Consider the following 14,702-nt stretch of genomic DNA (forward strand, 5'->3'; position numbering starts at 1 on the left):
TCCACACTATTTTGACCGATTGTCATGAAAATTGGGTCAACTCAATGTCTATCATAACAGGATGCACGGGGAAGTCAAGGCCACAAATTGAATCAGCCGTTTTGGTTGGAAGCAACCATCTGGGGTGAATTCCAGGGCTCACACTTTAAGCAGACACGCAATTTCCCGAAATGAGCACAACCTGAAGCAGGTATCCTAGCCAAACTGACTCATTAGAAACAAAAAAAGATAAATTCAGGAGACAACAAGAAGACAGAAAAAAAGGTTTTATTTTCGTTTTTTTTTTTTAACCAAACAACAGAATACAGCTACATATACGACGTGTTTGACATTTGAAAATGCATTCATGTGCAACAACGGCATCACCGTTGTTGCTGTTTATAATCTCAATCTGACTGACTGGTCACCTCTCTTCAATAATGCATCTGACAAAGCCGTATGCAAGAGGTGGCCACTGGGGGGGGGGGGGGGGGGGGGGGTCCGCAATGTCAAGTAAAGAAACACTCCGTCCTGAAAGGTTTAATATAAAAATAGACATGAATCTAAGAGTAGTTAACGCAGCAGTGCATGCTCTAATGTCCCGGTGTTTGCGAGAGAAATGAAGTCCTGTCATGCGAACCTACAGTATGCGTCGAGAGACAAGAGCTAAGCTAAACGTAAGAGTTTGTCAATACGGCAACTACACAGTAGTTGGAACCAATAATGATATGTATAAAAACAAAGCCCCTCTTGGATTCTTTCCACTGAAACGTCTGCTGAAAGAGAAAATGAATTTACTCAACGGCTTGGGAGTTTGTGCCATCTGATTTTGGAACGCGTTGTATGCTAATCAGCTTTGAGATCTACAAATGTCTCCCGCTTTTCTGAGGAGCAACGAGGGATTATAGTTACTGTAAAGTCTAAGGAAATGGAAAGGGCTGGAGTCAGGTCCAGGTTAGCAGTGAGCCTTGTGAGCTAGCCAACCAAAATACATGAAGACATACTTTAAAACCTCAGGCGATAAGAAATGCTAGCACAGCGCTTTCATGGTTTCGACGCTAGCGTGATTTCCCGTATATTTGCGAAAAGCCTGTCCACAATAACAGTTGGCGCCATATTGTGGCATCTTTGCGGCAAGAAATTATGTTTAAGTGAGCTTCATGTACTAAGACTGACCATGGTGCTCGAGGGTTGGGTCCCAATTGTTACGTTTCACCGAATTATCCCGGAGACCATGGCTTGGCCAAAATCAGTGTTAAGCAAACACAAAATAATTTGCAATCATTTATATTGAGCTTGTGATCTTACAATAGTCGGCCCCATTGTTTTCTGCGGTCAGGAATTCTGATGGGCCTTTGCTAACTTTGATCGTAAGGGAGGGAAAATGTTCCAGCTTGGCATGATTGTTGATCGGTATGTGTGTGTGCACCCCATTTATTTTGCCCATAACGTTACTTTGTGTTGAGAATGCTTCGCCCTCAACGTCACTACGATTCATTCCAGCATCCCTCATCGTGGTATTTTTTTGTGATTCTTTCCATTCCTCGTCTCAGTGCGACGCGGTTATTCCCTGGCTCCAGAATCCTCTAATGCAAACGCCAATAGGTCCTAGTTTTGAGCATTCCCGAGCCCGAGAATGTAATTAACGCATTCAGGGCACCTTCAATCACAACGAAAAATGCGGCTGTCATATTTTTTTGTTATTCAAGCCTCTCCTGTCGAATCATTAGCTTCACACCTCGGAAGAACGCTTCTAAAAGCACAACAAGAGATCGGCGAGCCCGCTGATAATGATGATGATGTATTAAGTGACTGGTTATAATAGGGACTCTTAAATTGATGGATTTCATGATGATGATGTCGAAGGGCCTCGAGTGGCCTGGCAATAATGTGACAATGAGTTTGAAACACTGGAATTAAAAAATAGATAGCGTAAATAAAAAATTCTAAAGGCTCTCTTCGCTTCAACCTGACCTTTGGCAGACAAAACAGTCGGAATGGTGTAATTAGGGCTGTCACATAATTAGATTCACCATTTAAAGTGCATTCATTGACACGATAGTTGTACACGTCTTTTATAATACCACTTTTTTTTTTTTTTGCTCTAATTGTGAGGATTATACTCAGAGCTAGTTCATCTTTCTACATCAAGCTAATGAAAGAGTATATTCTCTGGATTTATATGATGATGCTTGTTTTAATTGTGCACATACATGTATGTGTGTGACTACATAGTATATCTGATATACCGTGGAATCTGCCTGTTCGCTGTACATGTCCTTTTTTCCCGCGCCCGGTAGAAAAACACACGGCGTGAATGACAGGATGTGACGTCTTAGGTGGAAGGGGGGGAATAAATATTGAGGTCATTGGTCTGTATGACATCTTTCGGATATATTTTGTTAGGGTATGATCAGTTTACAGTGTCACAGTAACTCTATGAAAACTTGAGGGTGAAAATTGTGTTCACACCCGTTTGGGTCGGTTTAAAAACGGTGCGCTTTGTTTTGGTCACGTGTAACAATGCGAACATCAAAACCAAATAAGTGGACCCGGAATTCTTGAACAGGTCTGGGTCCGCTCGGGGGAGTTCGGCTCATTTCACATGGACCACAGACATGGACACAGAGAAACCTTGTGCATTCCTTCACAATTTTAAAACTGTTTCAAGATGTCTTAAAGACCCTGTAAAAGTGAATTGAGGAATTTGTTTTTTTTTTAAAAACATTATACAGGCAGTCCTCGAGTTACGTCGTTTCGACTTTACGGCGCCCGTGCCTTGTCCGTTTTTCGTTAATTTCCCACAGTAATAACGCCCTTTTTAAGTTATTTATAGTTGTGTTGTTGTTACTTACAGCAACGGACGTCCATCTAGCAGGTCGCCTCGCCGTCAGGCGCGTCACATTTCCTTGTTTAATTAGCACCGCTTTGCAAATGAATGTCCGTGCGGAAACACAAAATATTGGTTCTTCCGGGTGTACTGTACAAAGCATTTAGATGTAAATATTGAATTTAACGGTTACATCGCCAGCGTAGGAACGCAACTCGGCCGTAACTCGAGGACTCCCTGTACAGCGGTATGTTTAAAAGTAATACATGTGCAAAGACAGAAGGGGATTGGGACCAGGCCAGCCCACAAATCGCGAAAGTTGGCATATAACTGACAGCAATGCACTGGAATCTATTTTTAAAAGCAAAACTTTCTTCCAATTTTTTATAAATCGCCTATATCCATTTCCCAAGCTACAGGTGTGAACACAGCCCAAACATTTCCCTGTGGTTTAGCAAACTATACAAATTGCTACGCAAGCTGTTTGAAAAATTCGAAATCATTTTGAGTGCCCACTAACATAATCTATTCTTCATGAGTGACTTTTCATACCATTCCTAGGTGAACTCTTTGCAAAGAAATCAACAACTGTACCACCAGGCCGAGACTCCGTAAAAAAGTCCTGGACGTTCACCAGGGAGGAAGCAGCACAAATCTGTCGCCTCGTCGCACATTTTCGTCAGTAAAGTCTTGTCCACGCAAAAGAAACATCCGGATCAGACGAGCCCTTTATAAAAGTACATACTTGTTACTCCTCACTTTCCTCGTCGTCACCCTTGGAACCTTTACTCCAGCGCTGGAAGCAGTGGACGGTGGAAGCCAGGAAGAAACTGGTCATGATGGCTACCACAGACACGGAGATGCCCGAGAAAATGATAATGAGCAGGTCCGTCAGAGTCAGGCTCGCCTGGCACTCGCGGAAGCTGTCCTTGGAGAGCTGGGCCAGGGACACGCGCCGGCCGTCCATGGGGAGGGAGCACTCCATGCCTTCCACTCCTGGGCTCAGAGAGAGAAAATTAGATTAGACAGATTTGCCAGACACGCTGAAGCGAGCTCGCAAGTGAGTGACGCCATGTTGCGACTTGTGGACCAACGCGTTCGCGTGGCGTCCGTTCAGCGGATTACGTCATGTTGCAAGGGCAAGCAGACAGGACTGAGGCGTATTGTTGTGCAATATGCCCAAAAGTAAATGTCATCCTAGAGTTGAATTATTGCTACTGAAAACACAGTTTGTGGTTTGGGGAAAACATCACCGTTTATAACGTGTGCCTATTCCTGCCTATAGAGTTGGGAGTAAGTCACATACAGTATGGACAAGTTATAAATCTCAAGACTCAAATTCTAAACTTCAAGTTTAAAGAAAGTCCTTCGTTACTGTGGCAAAAATCAACCAATTCCGGTCGATTGGCCACTAAATTTCGAGCAAGTCAATTGAAACAATAAAGCAAATCATAAGCGAAATGCTCAGTCAAGTCAAGTCAAGTCTAGTTTGTGTATACAGCCATATAGGTTCAGTCACATTATTTAGCACATATATCGCTGTTGTGTCTCTTACTTTCATGAAACCTTATACATTGCTAGTCCCCTTTTGTCAATATTAGCGCGAATCCACTTTTTTTACCAGTTTTGCACAAACTAACCAGAAAAATATTATTTCCGTCAAAAACAAAACATTTTAGCCCATCAAGTAAGTCCCAGGTCCTAGGTATGTGTATCCCACTTATCTGGCTAATGTTCCATTTCATGTCACAGTCACGGAGTCCGAATCATAGCCCAACTCGGTGTTGACCACACATATAAAAACGTCCCATTGTAAATATTGAATTTTTTTAACATTTACAATTGTGGGTCCCAAACATTTTGCAAGGAGATCAAGAAGGGAAAAAATAAATAAAAAAATCACTCCACAGGCCCACACCAAAAGATAATCAATTATTCAGGATAATCTGATAATCGGGCCTTTGCTGATTTTGATCACAAGTGGGATCAAATGCTCAAACCCCATTTAGAAGGACCAGAATCTGCTCACATCCATACAAAGGCGCAGGACGGATGTCAGAAAGGACAATTCAAATCTTTATACAGCACATTACCTACAATACTTCTTTTTTATCCCAAAGCCTTCGGAGGGAACTGATTTGATAAACGTCAAGTGAGTTTTAAGTCTTGCCAGTTGAGTACAGCACATCCACCTCCGGCAGGTTCACTGCAGGAACAATTAAAGTAAACGTCCCACGTAAAATGCCCACGGTACATCGACTGAAGTCAACATATTTTCCATTTAACAATTTCATAGTTGGAGAATCATAACACTTTGTCAGATGGACTCTAAAAGATGATTTACGAGCTCTTTGTCTATTCCTGAGCTTATGTCAAAAAACAAGTCAAACTGTAAAATGAACAATTGGGGGAAATTGTTGGAATTGTCTTTCCAATGATTTTCATGCAGTATGGCAATTTGGAAATACATATTTTTCATTGCATCATTAAAACACAAAAGCCCCTAAAAATGTGACTGCAGGTATCTTAAAGTCATCATAAAAAGTGAATGTTTGTGTCGAAGGCAACCTTGACTTAATTCACCTCAAGATGGAAGCATCGTAAATCAGTCGCTGAAGTTGTTTCGACGTCGATTAAAAGGAAAAGGACATTCCGCTTGTTATTGTCTTCCATTTTTCATTTCAAATTACACGACATCTCGTCCTTACTAATGAGAAAATTATAGCAAAGTAAGATAGCCCAGAAAATGCAGTATAGAGTGTTTACCTTAATTACTTGACAGTAATCGCTCCGTATTCCATTCATTTACATTTTTATCACTGCAAAAATCTCATCACTCCATAAGGACGTGTTTTTTATTTTAATTTTATTTTTTTTAAACAGTTGACATAAAGCACAATATTTGTATGTATCGATGACAGTTCTGTATCGCTACATAATGACAAATTGATTTGAGTGTGAATGGTTATCTACATCTGCCCCGCGGCCAGTCCAAGGTAAACCAAAAGCGCAATTAAAACAGGATGGATGGGTGATGTTTTGAGCAGATCATAATGACAACAAAGGGATATTTTTTTCCCAGAACGGAGTCTGACATTAGCCGTGAAAGTGTGAAATATGCCGATTCCACCATGACATGTAATGCTTCAATAACCTTGTGGTTGTTATAGGTCCCGAGTGCCTAGTGTTGTGTTTGGAGCATTTGCACTGTGTAAACAAGTGATCCAACCGCAACCTCTTCCGTCTGGTTGAGGATCAAAATCTCATGAGTCAAAGCTAAATTGACAAGAGGCCAATGTTATTGATTTCTGGCTAGAAAGAGCACATCGGTTAATGACGGCATAAATTCTAAGCCCTGTCAGTCGGCTCCCAGAGAAAAATGCTCGAGGCCTGGCCTTACAAGTGGTAATACGGTTAAGCTGTCCGCTAACAATAACGAGCCGAAAATATTGTGGCTTGTTATGACTCTCGACTCTATTATACTTGCTTAGCAAACAATATGGCAGGCCACTTTCCAAGCAGCAGGCCCTCTTACACTTTGACTCAGGGGAGCTTTTAGTGGAGATTATTGTGAGCAAAACATTCCCAGGCTTTTTCCTACACGTGGCCTCTTGTGAATTGATGGCTTAATTGAGCAATCCATTCTGCTTTAATGGCCAGGAATCATGAAAATTCAAACGCATACAACTTTTAAGACGAGAGCCTGTACTTCACATCAGAATGGCAACATTATAGCAGGATTACTCAGTGCCTTTGGGGTCAGACGCTGGTCCTCGCACTCGGCTAATTCCCACAACAGGAAGTCCACATTTTGACACGATGACACTCGCGCTGACTCACAAGGTGAAAACAATTCCAGCCTCTCGCTGTCACCGCTGATAACAAGGCGGCTCGTTGACATCAGAGGACATAAGGAAGGACGTGGGGTTAAAAAACTGTGAGTGTCATCTCTGAGAAGCGATTACAGAGGAGTAGTAAAGATGAAATAGGCAGAAAATTGTAACCTCTGTAGTCCAACTCAGTTGGGTTTATAAGCAATGTTCCTGGTTTGGTTGATGTCCATACCCTTATTTGCAATCTGCAAAGGGAGGACCACTGTATTTTTCTATACCTAGTGTCCATGTCAAGGGATAAAGAGGCAAGATAACGTCGGCTTTAAAAGCGTACTAGCATTGAAACTAATGGTATGATGCCGCACCAATCCTTCATATTCCAAGCACGGACGGTTGATGGATTACACGTGGGATTACAGTCAGACACGGGGACGGTTGATCCGCCATCTCCAGGCGGGATTGATATTCATCGTTGTGACTGACCACTATATCAGGGGCGATTTTTCTTACGACCGTAACAACACAGTTGATTCTAGCGTCAGCCATAAAGAAACAACCGTTCTTGTTTTTTTTATTCGTACAAGGCAACGTTGTCCATGACACGGAGATAGAAGGTGATGCTCTAATAACTGAATCACCCTCTAAGATGCATCACACCGATTAAATAGCAAGCAGATGTAATGAAGAATCATTAAGGGGCCGATCACGGAGTTATAAAGTCGTAAAGATAAGCAATGAAAAATTCATAGGTCATGGCGAGGGTGGGGGATGGAAGAGGGCCAAGCAGGGAGGCGAGCGAAATGCAGAAAGACGAGCGTTCATGCGACAACGCGGGTCGGGGGTGCATCACTCAGGAGGGGATTCCTTCTGCATGGAGACCCAATCACATCACGTTTCATCAGCGCTCCTTGTGGCCTTTTCGACAACAGCTCGTCATTGCGCAAAGTAGCATTTCGTAATCAGGCCAGCATACAAAACGCTGACAGACTGTGTTAAAAAATCTGATTTGGATCGTCACATTCCACACGAGGTATAAAGATAGCCAGTGATGTCGTGGGCGGCATTGCGGCTTACAATTTTTATTTTTTTATTTTTAAGACGACGGGGCAGATTTTTTTACAGGGCAACTTGAAAGACTAGAAATGAAAATTGTGGCTCCGAACCCCCATCAAATGAGCTGCTACTTTGTGGCGAAGCTGTTCGCAGAGCTGCCATGTCGTGCCCCGCAGGCAGCTCCAGCTCCAATTACCCTGGCCAATGCACCCAGAGAACTGTGTCACCCTGAATTATACATAGCCTTTGTTCATCCTTAACCCACCGGCGGACAAGACAGCACTGGATCATGTTTACACTCATCCCTTAATTAAACATTCAACTACCTGATTAGAAAATGTACAAACACACTGACATAAACCAATATACTGGTACTGTATGTGTACCCAACCTATAGACAAATCCCCGTACTTAACTCTCAAGACACTGTGTCGGCTTGTCCCAATTAGTGTCATTTTAACAAGTTTAGCCTTCATCCAAATAAATAGGAAAAACAAATAGTAGCAACAGGTAACTTTAATTACCTCAGCTATAGCCATGAGTCCGCCAAGCAGTACAGTTTGGTTCTGTACGTTACGTCTTAATCTAGTTAGCATTTCCATGCCAGAAACTAACGTGTTACAGCAGCAGAACGTGGTGGAAAGTAAAATCAAGAAGAGCAACACAAATGTATTTACACCCTCTAAAGTAGCACCTGCAAGAAGTGGGTTGAAAATCACTACCTCAGCAAGCAAAATACACATCAGCATGGTTTTATGGCCGAGCAGCAGCACAGGTGAACAGAAGTTGCTAATTAAATATGGACGTTACAATTCTGTTCTGACCAATCAAAAGGACATGTCTAGACTTGGTACATTTCACCTGGGACTTCCCCAGCCGCTATCTGAGGAAATACAATGTCGGTCTAATCTTCTGTAAATAAATATTTTTTTCCCCTACATTTTTTTTTTTTTTTTAAGATATATATATCATCTTGTACCATGTCGTTGACCGGCAGTAATCAAACTTATGCAAACAGACAAGTGTGCCAAACGGTGAACCCGGCATCACAGGGGAAATCAAGACGTGAAAAATGAAATGGGAATTAGGTTTTGCAGCGTGGGGCTCTCTGGCTGCTACTTTATGCAAGCCGTCGGGGGAACCATGAGGATCTCAGGACGACTTCAAAAATAGCTGAATGTGTGCTTGTCCGAATATGCTAACGGGCTTTTAAATCAGTTTTTGGTTCCTTGCGCTTTGAATTTCAACCTTTAGATCGTTATTTGGGTAGCAACACACGTCTATGGCTTAATTAGCAACATTTTCATGTACCCCCTAAGGATAGGTTTTGACCTTTATATCCTGCATCAGACAGTTAGCATCGTCTGCCCCTCCTCCTTATGATCTGGTGATAACCATTAGCCAGCTACCAACAGCTTCACAGCTCTTGTTGAGTTCCAACTTTTATGTTATACCCGAGTCAGCTAGCAAAACATATTCCGGATAGTGCAAGCGGCCAGGGTTTAAATATGCCGTTTCAAGGTTAGGAACGACACGCAGTGAACTACTTTGAGCTGTGGCGATAGAATACAAGGTCGCATGGCACAAGACGGCACACCCGATTACCAGCATGCCTGCTGTTTTTCATTAGGATGCTTTAGATATCTGGCTGAGAAGTGTTTGTTTTTTTCTACAAACATTTACTAAAATTATGACTATAGCACATTCGGGTGACAGAACTGAGCACCCCCCTTTATGAGTTTCAACCTTCGTGTTCTATGACAGGCAGTTAATTAGCATCATTTGCACCTCCTTCTTGTGATAGGTTTTAACACAACAACTCCTTCACAAGCAGCATACACCATTAAAGGCTAGCCTGATGCAGATTGAGACTTGTTCACAATTTAGAGACATCATAGTGGCTGAACTATAAGGAGGTCGCAGCATCCACATTAACAGAAAGTCTTCATGTACAGTACTGTAATTCACGATGCACAATTTTTATTCCTGTGGAGTGCAAAAAACAACAACAAAAAAAAAAACTCAAAGCCTAAATAGGAAATTAGTGTTTTACAGTATTTTGTGTGAAGGAAGTTCATTGTCTTGAAGTGATACATAGCCAGGGAAGTTTCGAAGCGTCTTCTGTTGAGGTATGTTGTAAAATGGGTTTGAAATGATACTTTAATAGTTGGGGGTCATAGTTTGTCTTATATTCACGGTTTAAACTATTATCATAGGCAGTTATAAACATTTCGCCAAGGGGGGAATCAATTACTTGCGGTTCCTGTCCTCTACGAACAACTGTATAGGATATAGAAGCACTATGTCTCGTGCCGTAATTGAGTTTCTCACTTTGTGATGAATGAAACATGCGCTCCCAACACCCACGTCGAGGACACTCGCCAGAGCCGATGTACTGTATGTTACAAAAATCGCATCATGTCAAGCTCATTCGCTAATGAGCGTCCCATCTGTTATCGTGCTATTGCTTCCAATGGCATGCTTTGGAAACCATTGCGGTCAGGTAGAGGGCTACCTGGTGGATACAACTACACTTCAAACTATTAATTTAGGCAATTATAAAAAAAAAATGGGGAAGTCACTTATGGATTTTTTGCTATTTTTGGCAGCCCCCCTGTAAATAGCGGGGGTTTACTGCAGTTGCAAACACTGCCAACTCCTGGCCTGACATGCACAAGGCACAGTTGTCTAAATTGACACACATTCATATTGATCGTACCACTGTTGTTTAAACCTTTTTTCTTAAGCTGCTGTCTGCTTCGGCGTACAGACTAATATGCCCTAATGGAAATTTGAAGGTCAGCCTCTCAAAGGGCGGTAAACACTTCCCAGACAGGACTATGCTAACACAGTTAGTCATTTGACATTGTTGCGCATGGATCGTGAGGGTAGCAAACGTGAGGGAAAATATAATAGCATTCAGTATCACAAACAAATGAGTCCCAATGTGGTCATCTACAACAATGCCCTTGCTTTGTCAAAGCATAATTTTCATGATGCATCTCTTGCATTGGGTGTCATTACACTGTGCAGGTGCGGTGTACTCAAGACAACCTTGGGCAGCATGGCTCAGGTGGTAGAGTTGGTTTTGGGTTTGAACTTTTCAATCCTTCAGCCAATTACTGAACCCCACTTGCTCCTTAGTGCTGATCATCAGTAGATGAATAAGGAACTGTGAAGCCAAACTTTCATTTCGGACCAACACAATACACCATATACAGTACATAATCTCTCTCACTGACAAACTCCCTTAAACCAAAGGTCTGTCACAGTACTAAGACTGACCTTGCGAAATACATGAGGATTTGCGAATGTTAGCTCAGACTGTTTGCCGAGCAGATCAGGGAGGGAGAAAAACACTAACACGTCCCACACCACAGGGTAATCACTCAGGATGGTCTGTTTAGAGACATCTGGTCTTCGCTGACATTGATCAGAAGGGAGGAGTAATTAGCAAATTTGGTGCGATTGTCGGTAGCATGTGTACCCCCCGCTTTCTGTTGCACCATACCGATTTGAGCTAAGGAGGCAGTTTTCGTACACAGGTCAACACTCACACCCAAACAAACTTGGAACGATGACAGAAGAAGAAGTACGCCCACTCTCTCTCGGCAGCATCCTCCACACCAACATTTTTCAAATTCTTAGTTCAGGCCCAGTTTAAAAAAAAAAAACATTATACAGCATGAGCTAATTGTCATTTGAAGCTTCACCGTTGGCTGTGTTTAATTTAACCTCGTCAGCTCCCACGTGGTGGTTTTCTCACACTTCAACGCTAACTAAAAAAAACATCTATAGTAATCATGTGGCTCAGCCTCAGTCGAAGCTATTTGTGCAGTGTCTGATGGGATATGCTATCTGCTTTGAGCTGAATGAAAGCGGATATTAAAGAGCCTCATTTTTTTTTTTTTTTTTGTGTGTGCGAGAACTAGAACAAATAGTGCAAACCCCCTATGGCTGTTAGAGGCCCATCCGCTCATGTAAGCAGCTCACAGCCACAGTAAAATATGTCTGACGCGTTAGTGTGAGCCTTGTGTTGTTTCTCAGAAGCACTCACACACATACAAATCTTGTGCCCTGTTATCTAACTCAAAGTCACAAGGCCTAAAATATCTTATGTAAAGCATTAAATTGACTGAATGGCCGTGTGGAATAAAAACAAGCAAACAATGTATTTTGTAGAGGGTTTGGTCACACAAGCAACAATGTTGTCATTCGGGTTACTGTTGAGCCGGAGCCTATTCCAGTTGACTTTTGGCGCGGGAAGTGGATTCTTCCCTTTGATACATCAATCTATCCAATTTCTTTACCACCTTAGTGTCAGAGGTGAGCTGTAGCCTACTCCAGCTGACTTTTGGTGAGAGAAACGGGGTACACCCTGGTCTGGACCCCAGCCAATCACAGGGCACATATAGACAAACAGCCTTTCACACTCACCTTCACAGAAAAGAACAATATAGAGCAGGGTTCACCACTTTCGGTCCTCGAGAGCCGGAGTCCGGCAGGTGTTAGATGTTTGCGCCTACGAAAGCACCTGATACTAAAGATCAGGATCGTTATCAGGCATGCTGATGAGCTAATTAAAGGAATCAGGTGTGGTAGTAGGCGGAAACAACTAAAACCTGCAGGACTCCGGACCTTGAGGACCGGAATTGGTGAACCCTGATTTAGAGTCTTTAGTGTGGGAGAAAGTGCTAACCATGAGGTGCACTGTGCTGCCCTCAGTCGTACCAGTTTAACAATACAATATTCTTGCAAGCTCTCCACATTAATTTCTGCCTTTTTTCTAGACAAATTGGATGATGGTAGAAGTTTAAAAAAAACTTTACTAAATTGAGTATTATATAAAATAAAACAGTATGTTCACCAACTGGTCTACATGACCGATGAACTAGAAATATTCTCCTAATCAATTTCCTGAGAATAAAAATCTTGTTTCTTTGTGGATCTCATTGCAGGTTCATCCTCGAACAAGGGCTATTGTGTCATATTACACACTCACATTGGAGGCTATGGGGGTGGAGGAAGAAAGAGACTAAATTAGAACAAGATTCGGGAGGAGGGGGTTCCCTCTCCGACAGGGAGGAACATAAATAGATGTGTACAACACTGTTTGTATGGAAAAGTTTGCCACATTTGCTTACCATTGGGAAGCTTTTGACTGTTCTCTATGAGCCATGCAAACAGGCTGGCAAAGTTGCAGTTGCACACCCAGGGGTTGCCGTCCAGCCTCACCACCCGCAGGGAGGGCAGCTGACTTAAGGCGCCCACCTTGAGGCTCGACAGTGCGTTACGTTCCAGTTCCAATTCCCGGAGCGAGGTGAGGCCCAGGAAGGCGTCTTCGCTCACCATGCTCAGGTAGGGGTTGTTGCCCAGTCGCAGTTTGATCAAGCTACGGGACTCCCCGAATGTACCCTTGGGGATTTCTGTCAAGTTGTTGCTGCCGAGGTCCAGGAAGACCAGCCTGGAGGAGGTGCTGAGGGTCCCCGGTTCGATGTATGACAGCGTGTTGTTCCGCAAGTCCAGATAGACCAAGTCACTGTAGAGAACCAGGAAGTCAGAGGGGATGCTGGTTATCCAGTTGTCGGCCAGCAGGAGCCGGCGGACGTCCAGTGGGATCTCGTCCGGGAGTTGGGTCAGCCCTCGGCCGCTGCAGTCCACTGTGTGGGGGTCGGGGCACAGGCAGGTCGCTGGGCAGTTCTCCCCCCGGGTCCAGAACACTGATGTCAGCACCATGAGGACAGGCTGGAGCCAGCAGACACATGGCAACATGGTCATGGAGCGAGGGGAGGAGTTTGGAGGAAAGAGGGTGAATAGGGTAGGGGTCAGAGGACAGAAGATTGGGACGAGGGTGGGGAACGGGAGAGTGAAAGGGGGATCAACCCCGGTGATGCAACATGACGGTATATAGAGGAGCTCAGGGGCTGGCGGCGGAGCAACGAGGAGGTCCAGGAGCTCATTTAGGCGTCAGAAAGGGTGAATACACTCAAGCATCCAGAGGTACAGATCAAGGACGTATGGGATGGTTGCAGGTTTAGGGGTCAAAGGGAGGGTAAAGGGGGGGTCCTCGGTGGATCTGGCAGCGGTCACCAAGAAGGTCTGGGACGCGGAGGTGGGATTCAAGCATGGCAAGCCGCCGCCGCGTCCCCCCATCGGTCCATTAGCGAGCGGGAAAAGCCTTTGTGACCACACAGAGAATCCCGCGGAACATCGCTCAAGCGTGGCGTAAGATTATACCCCCCTACCCTCCCCTACACCCCACCCCCACCTTTTATTATTAATAATGTTCTGATTATCCCCTGGCGGAGCTCTCAGCATGCACCCCTCCGAAAAAAATGACAACCCCAGCAGTCCTCTTTAAGTCCGATCAGGAGCAGGGAATTAGCATCCAAGCGGGAGCATGATGCGTGCAGATCCACACACAAGCGCGCACACGCACAAGCACAGCCGCACAGCTCCGACGTCTGCCTCCGACTGTGGCACGACTCAGCTCGCGCCCTCAAAACAATCTCATCCTCTCTCCGTGGAGGCGTGTCCCAGCCGCGTTGTCAACACATGAGGTCACTTCCTGTGGTGTGACGACAAAATAACCATTGCTGAAATCTGCCAAAGAGAGGAAGCAGGTGCCATTTTGTTGACCTCCACTGGTGATTTACGTGGGGAAGAGGTCCTTTTTTTTTTATGTTCTTCTAACTGGCACATAGATTAAAACATATATATACATAAACTATGTGCAGGGTTAACCTTCATTTGTAAATGATAAACTGAATCATATTTATATACACAACATAATGGATAAATTGGTCGTAAACTTACACAAATTCCAATTTGTAACCGTTAAATAAACAGCAAAGGGAATTTGGTGGACATGCCAATTATATAACAGGACACAAAAAATTAAAGAAAGCCATTTTGGTTTGATCCGATTTTCATAGAAAACGTCCATGATTTACATAGTCTTATGTTAGTTTCAGACCAAACACGAAATATCGCGTTGTCCTGTCTCA

The 14,702-nt window shown here is 43.6% G+C and overlaps 1 protein-coding gene across 1 annotated transcript; it reads right to left on the reverse strand.

Annotated features, from left to right (window-relative positions):
• Nucleotides 1-249: 249 nt before the first annotated feature.
• lrrc38b (leucine rich repeat containing 38b) lies at nucleotides 250-14,244 on the reverse strand. The gene is made up of 2 exons (XM_086087933.1): nucleotides 12,840-14,244; nucleotides 250-3,805 (listed from the first exon to the last, which is right to left on the reverse strand). The coding sequence occupies exons 1-2, from the start codon at nucleotides 13,471-13,473 to the stop codon at nucleotides 3,558-3,560; spliced, it is 882 nt and encodes a 293-aa protein (XP_085944059.1). The 5' UTR covers nucleotides 13,474-14,244; the 3' UTR covers nucleotides 250-3,557.
• Nucleotides 14,245-14,702: the final 458 nt, after the last annotated feature.

This window comes from Leptonotus elevatus, chromosome 10, assembly GCF_054856555.1.
Source record: "Leptonotus elevatus isolate MCC_2025b chromosome 10, RoL_Lele_1.0, whole genome shotgun sequence".
NCBI classification, from domain to species: Eukaryota; Metazoa; Chordata; class Actinopteri; order Syngnathiformes; family Syngnathidae; genus Leptonotus; species Leptonotus elevatus.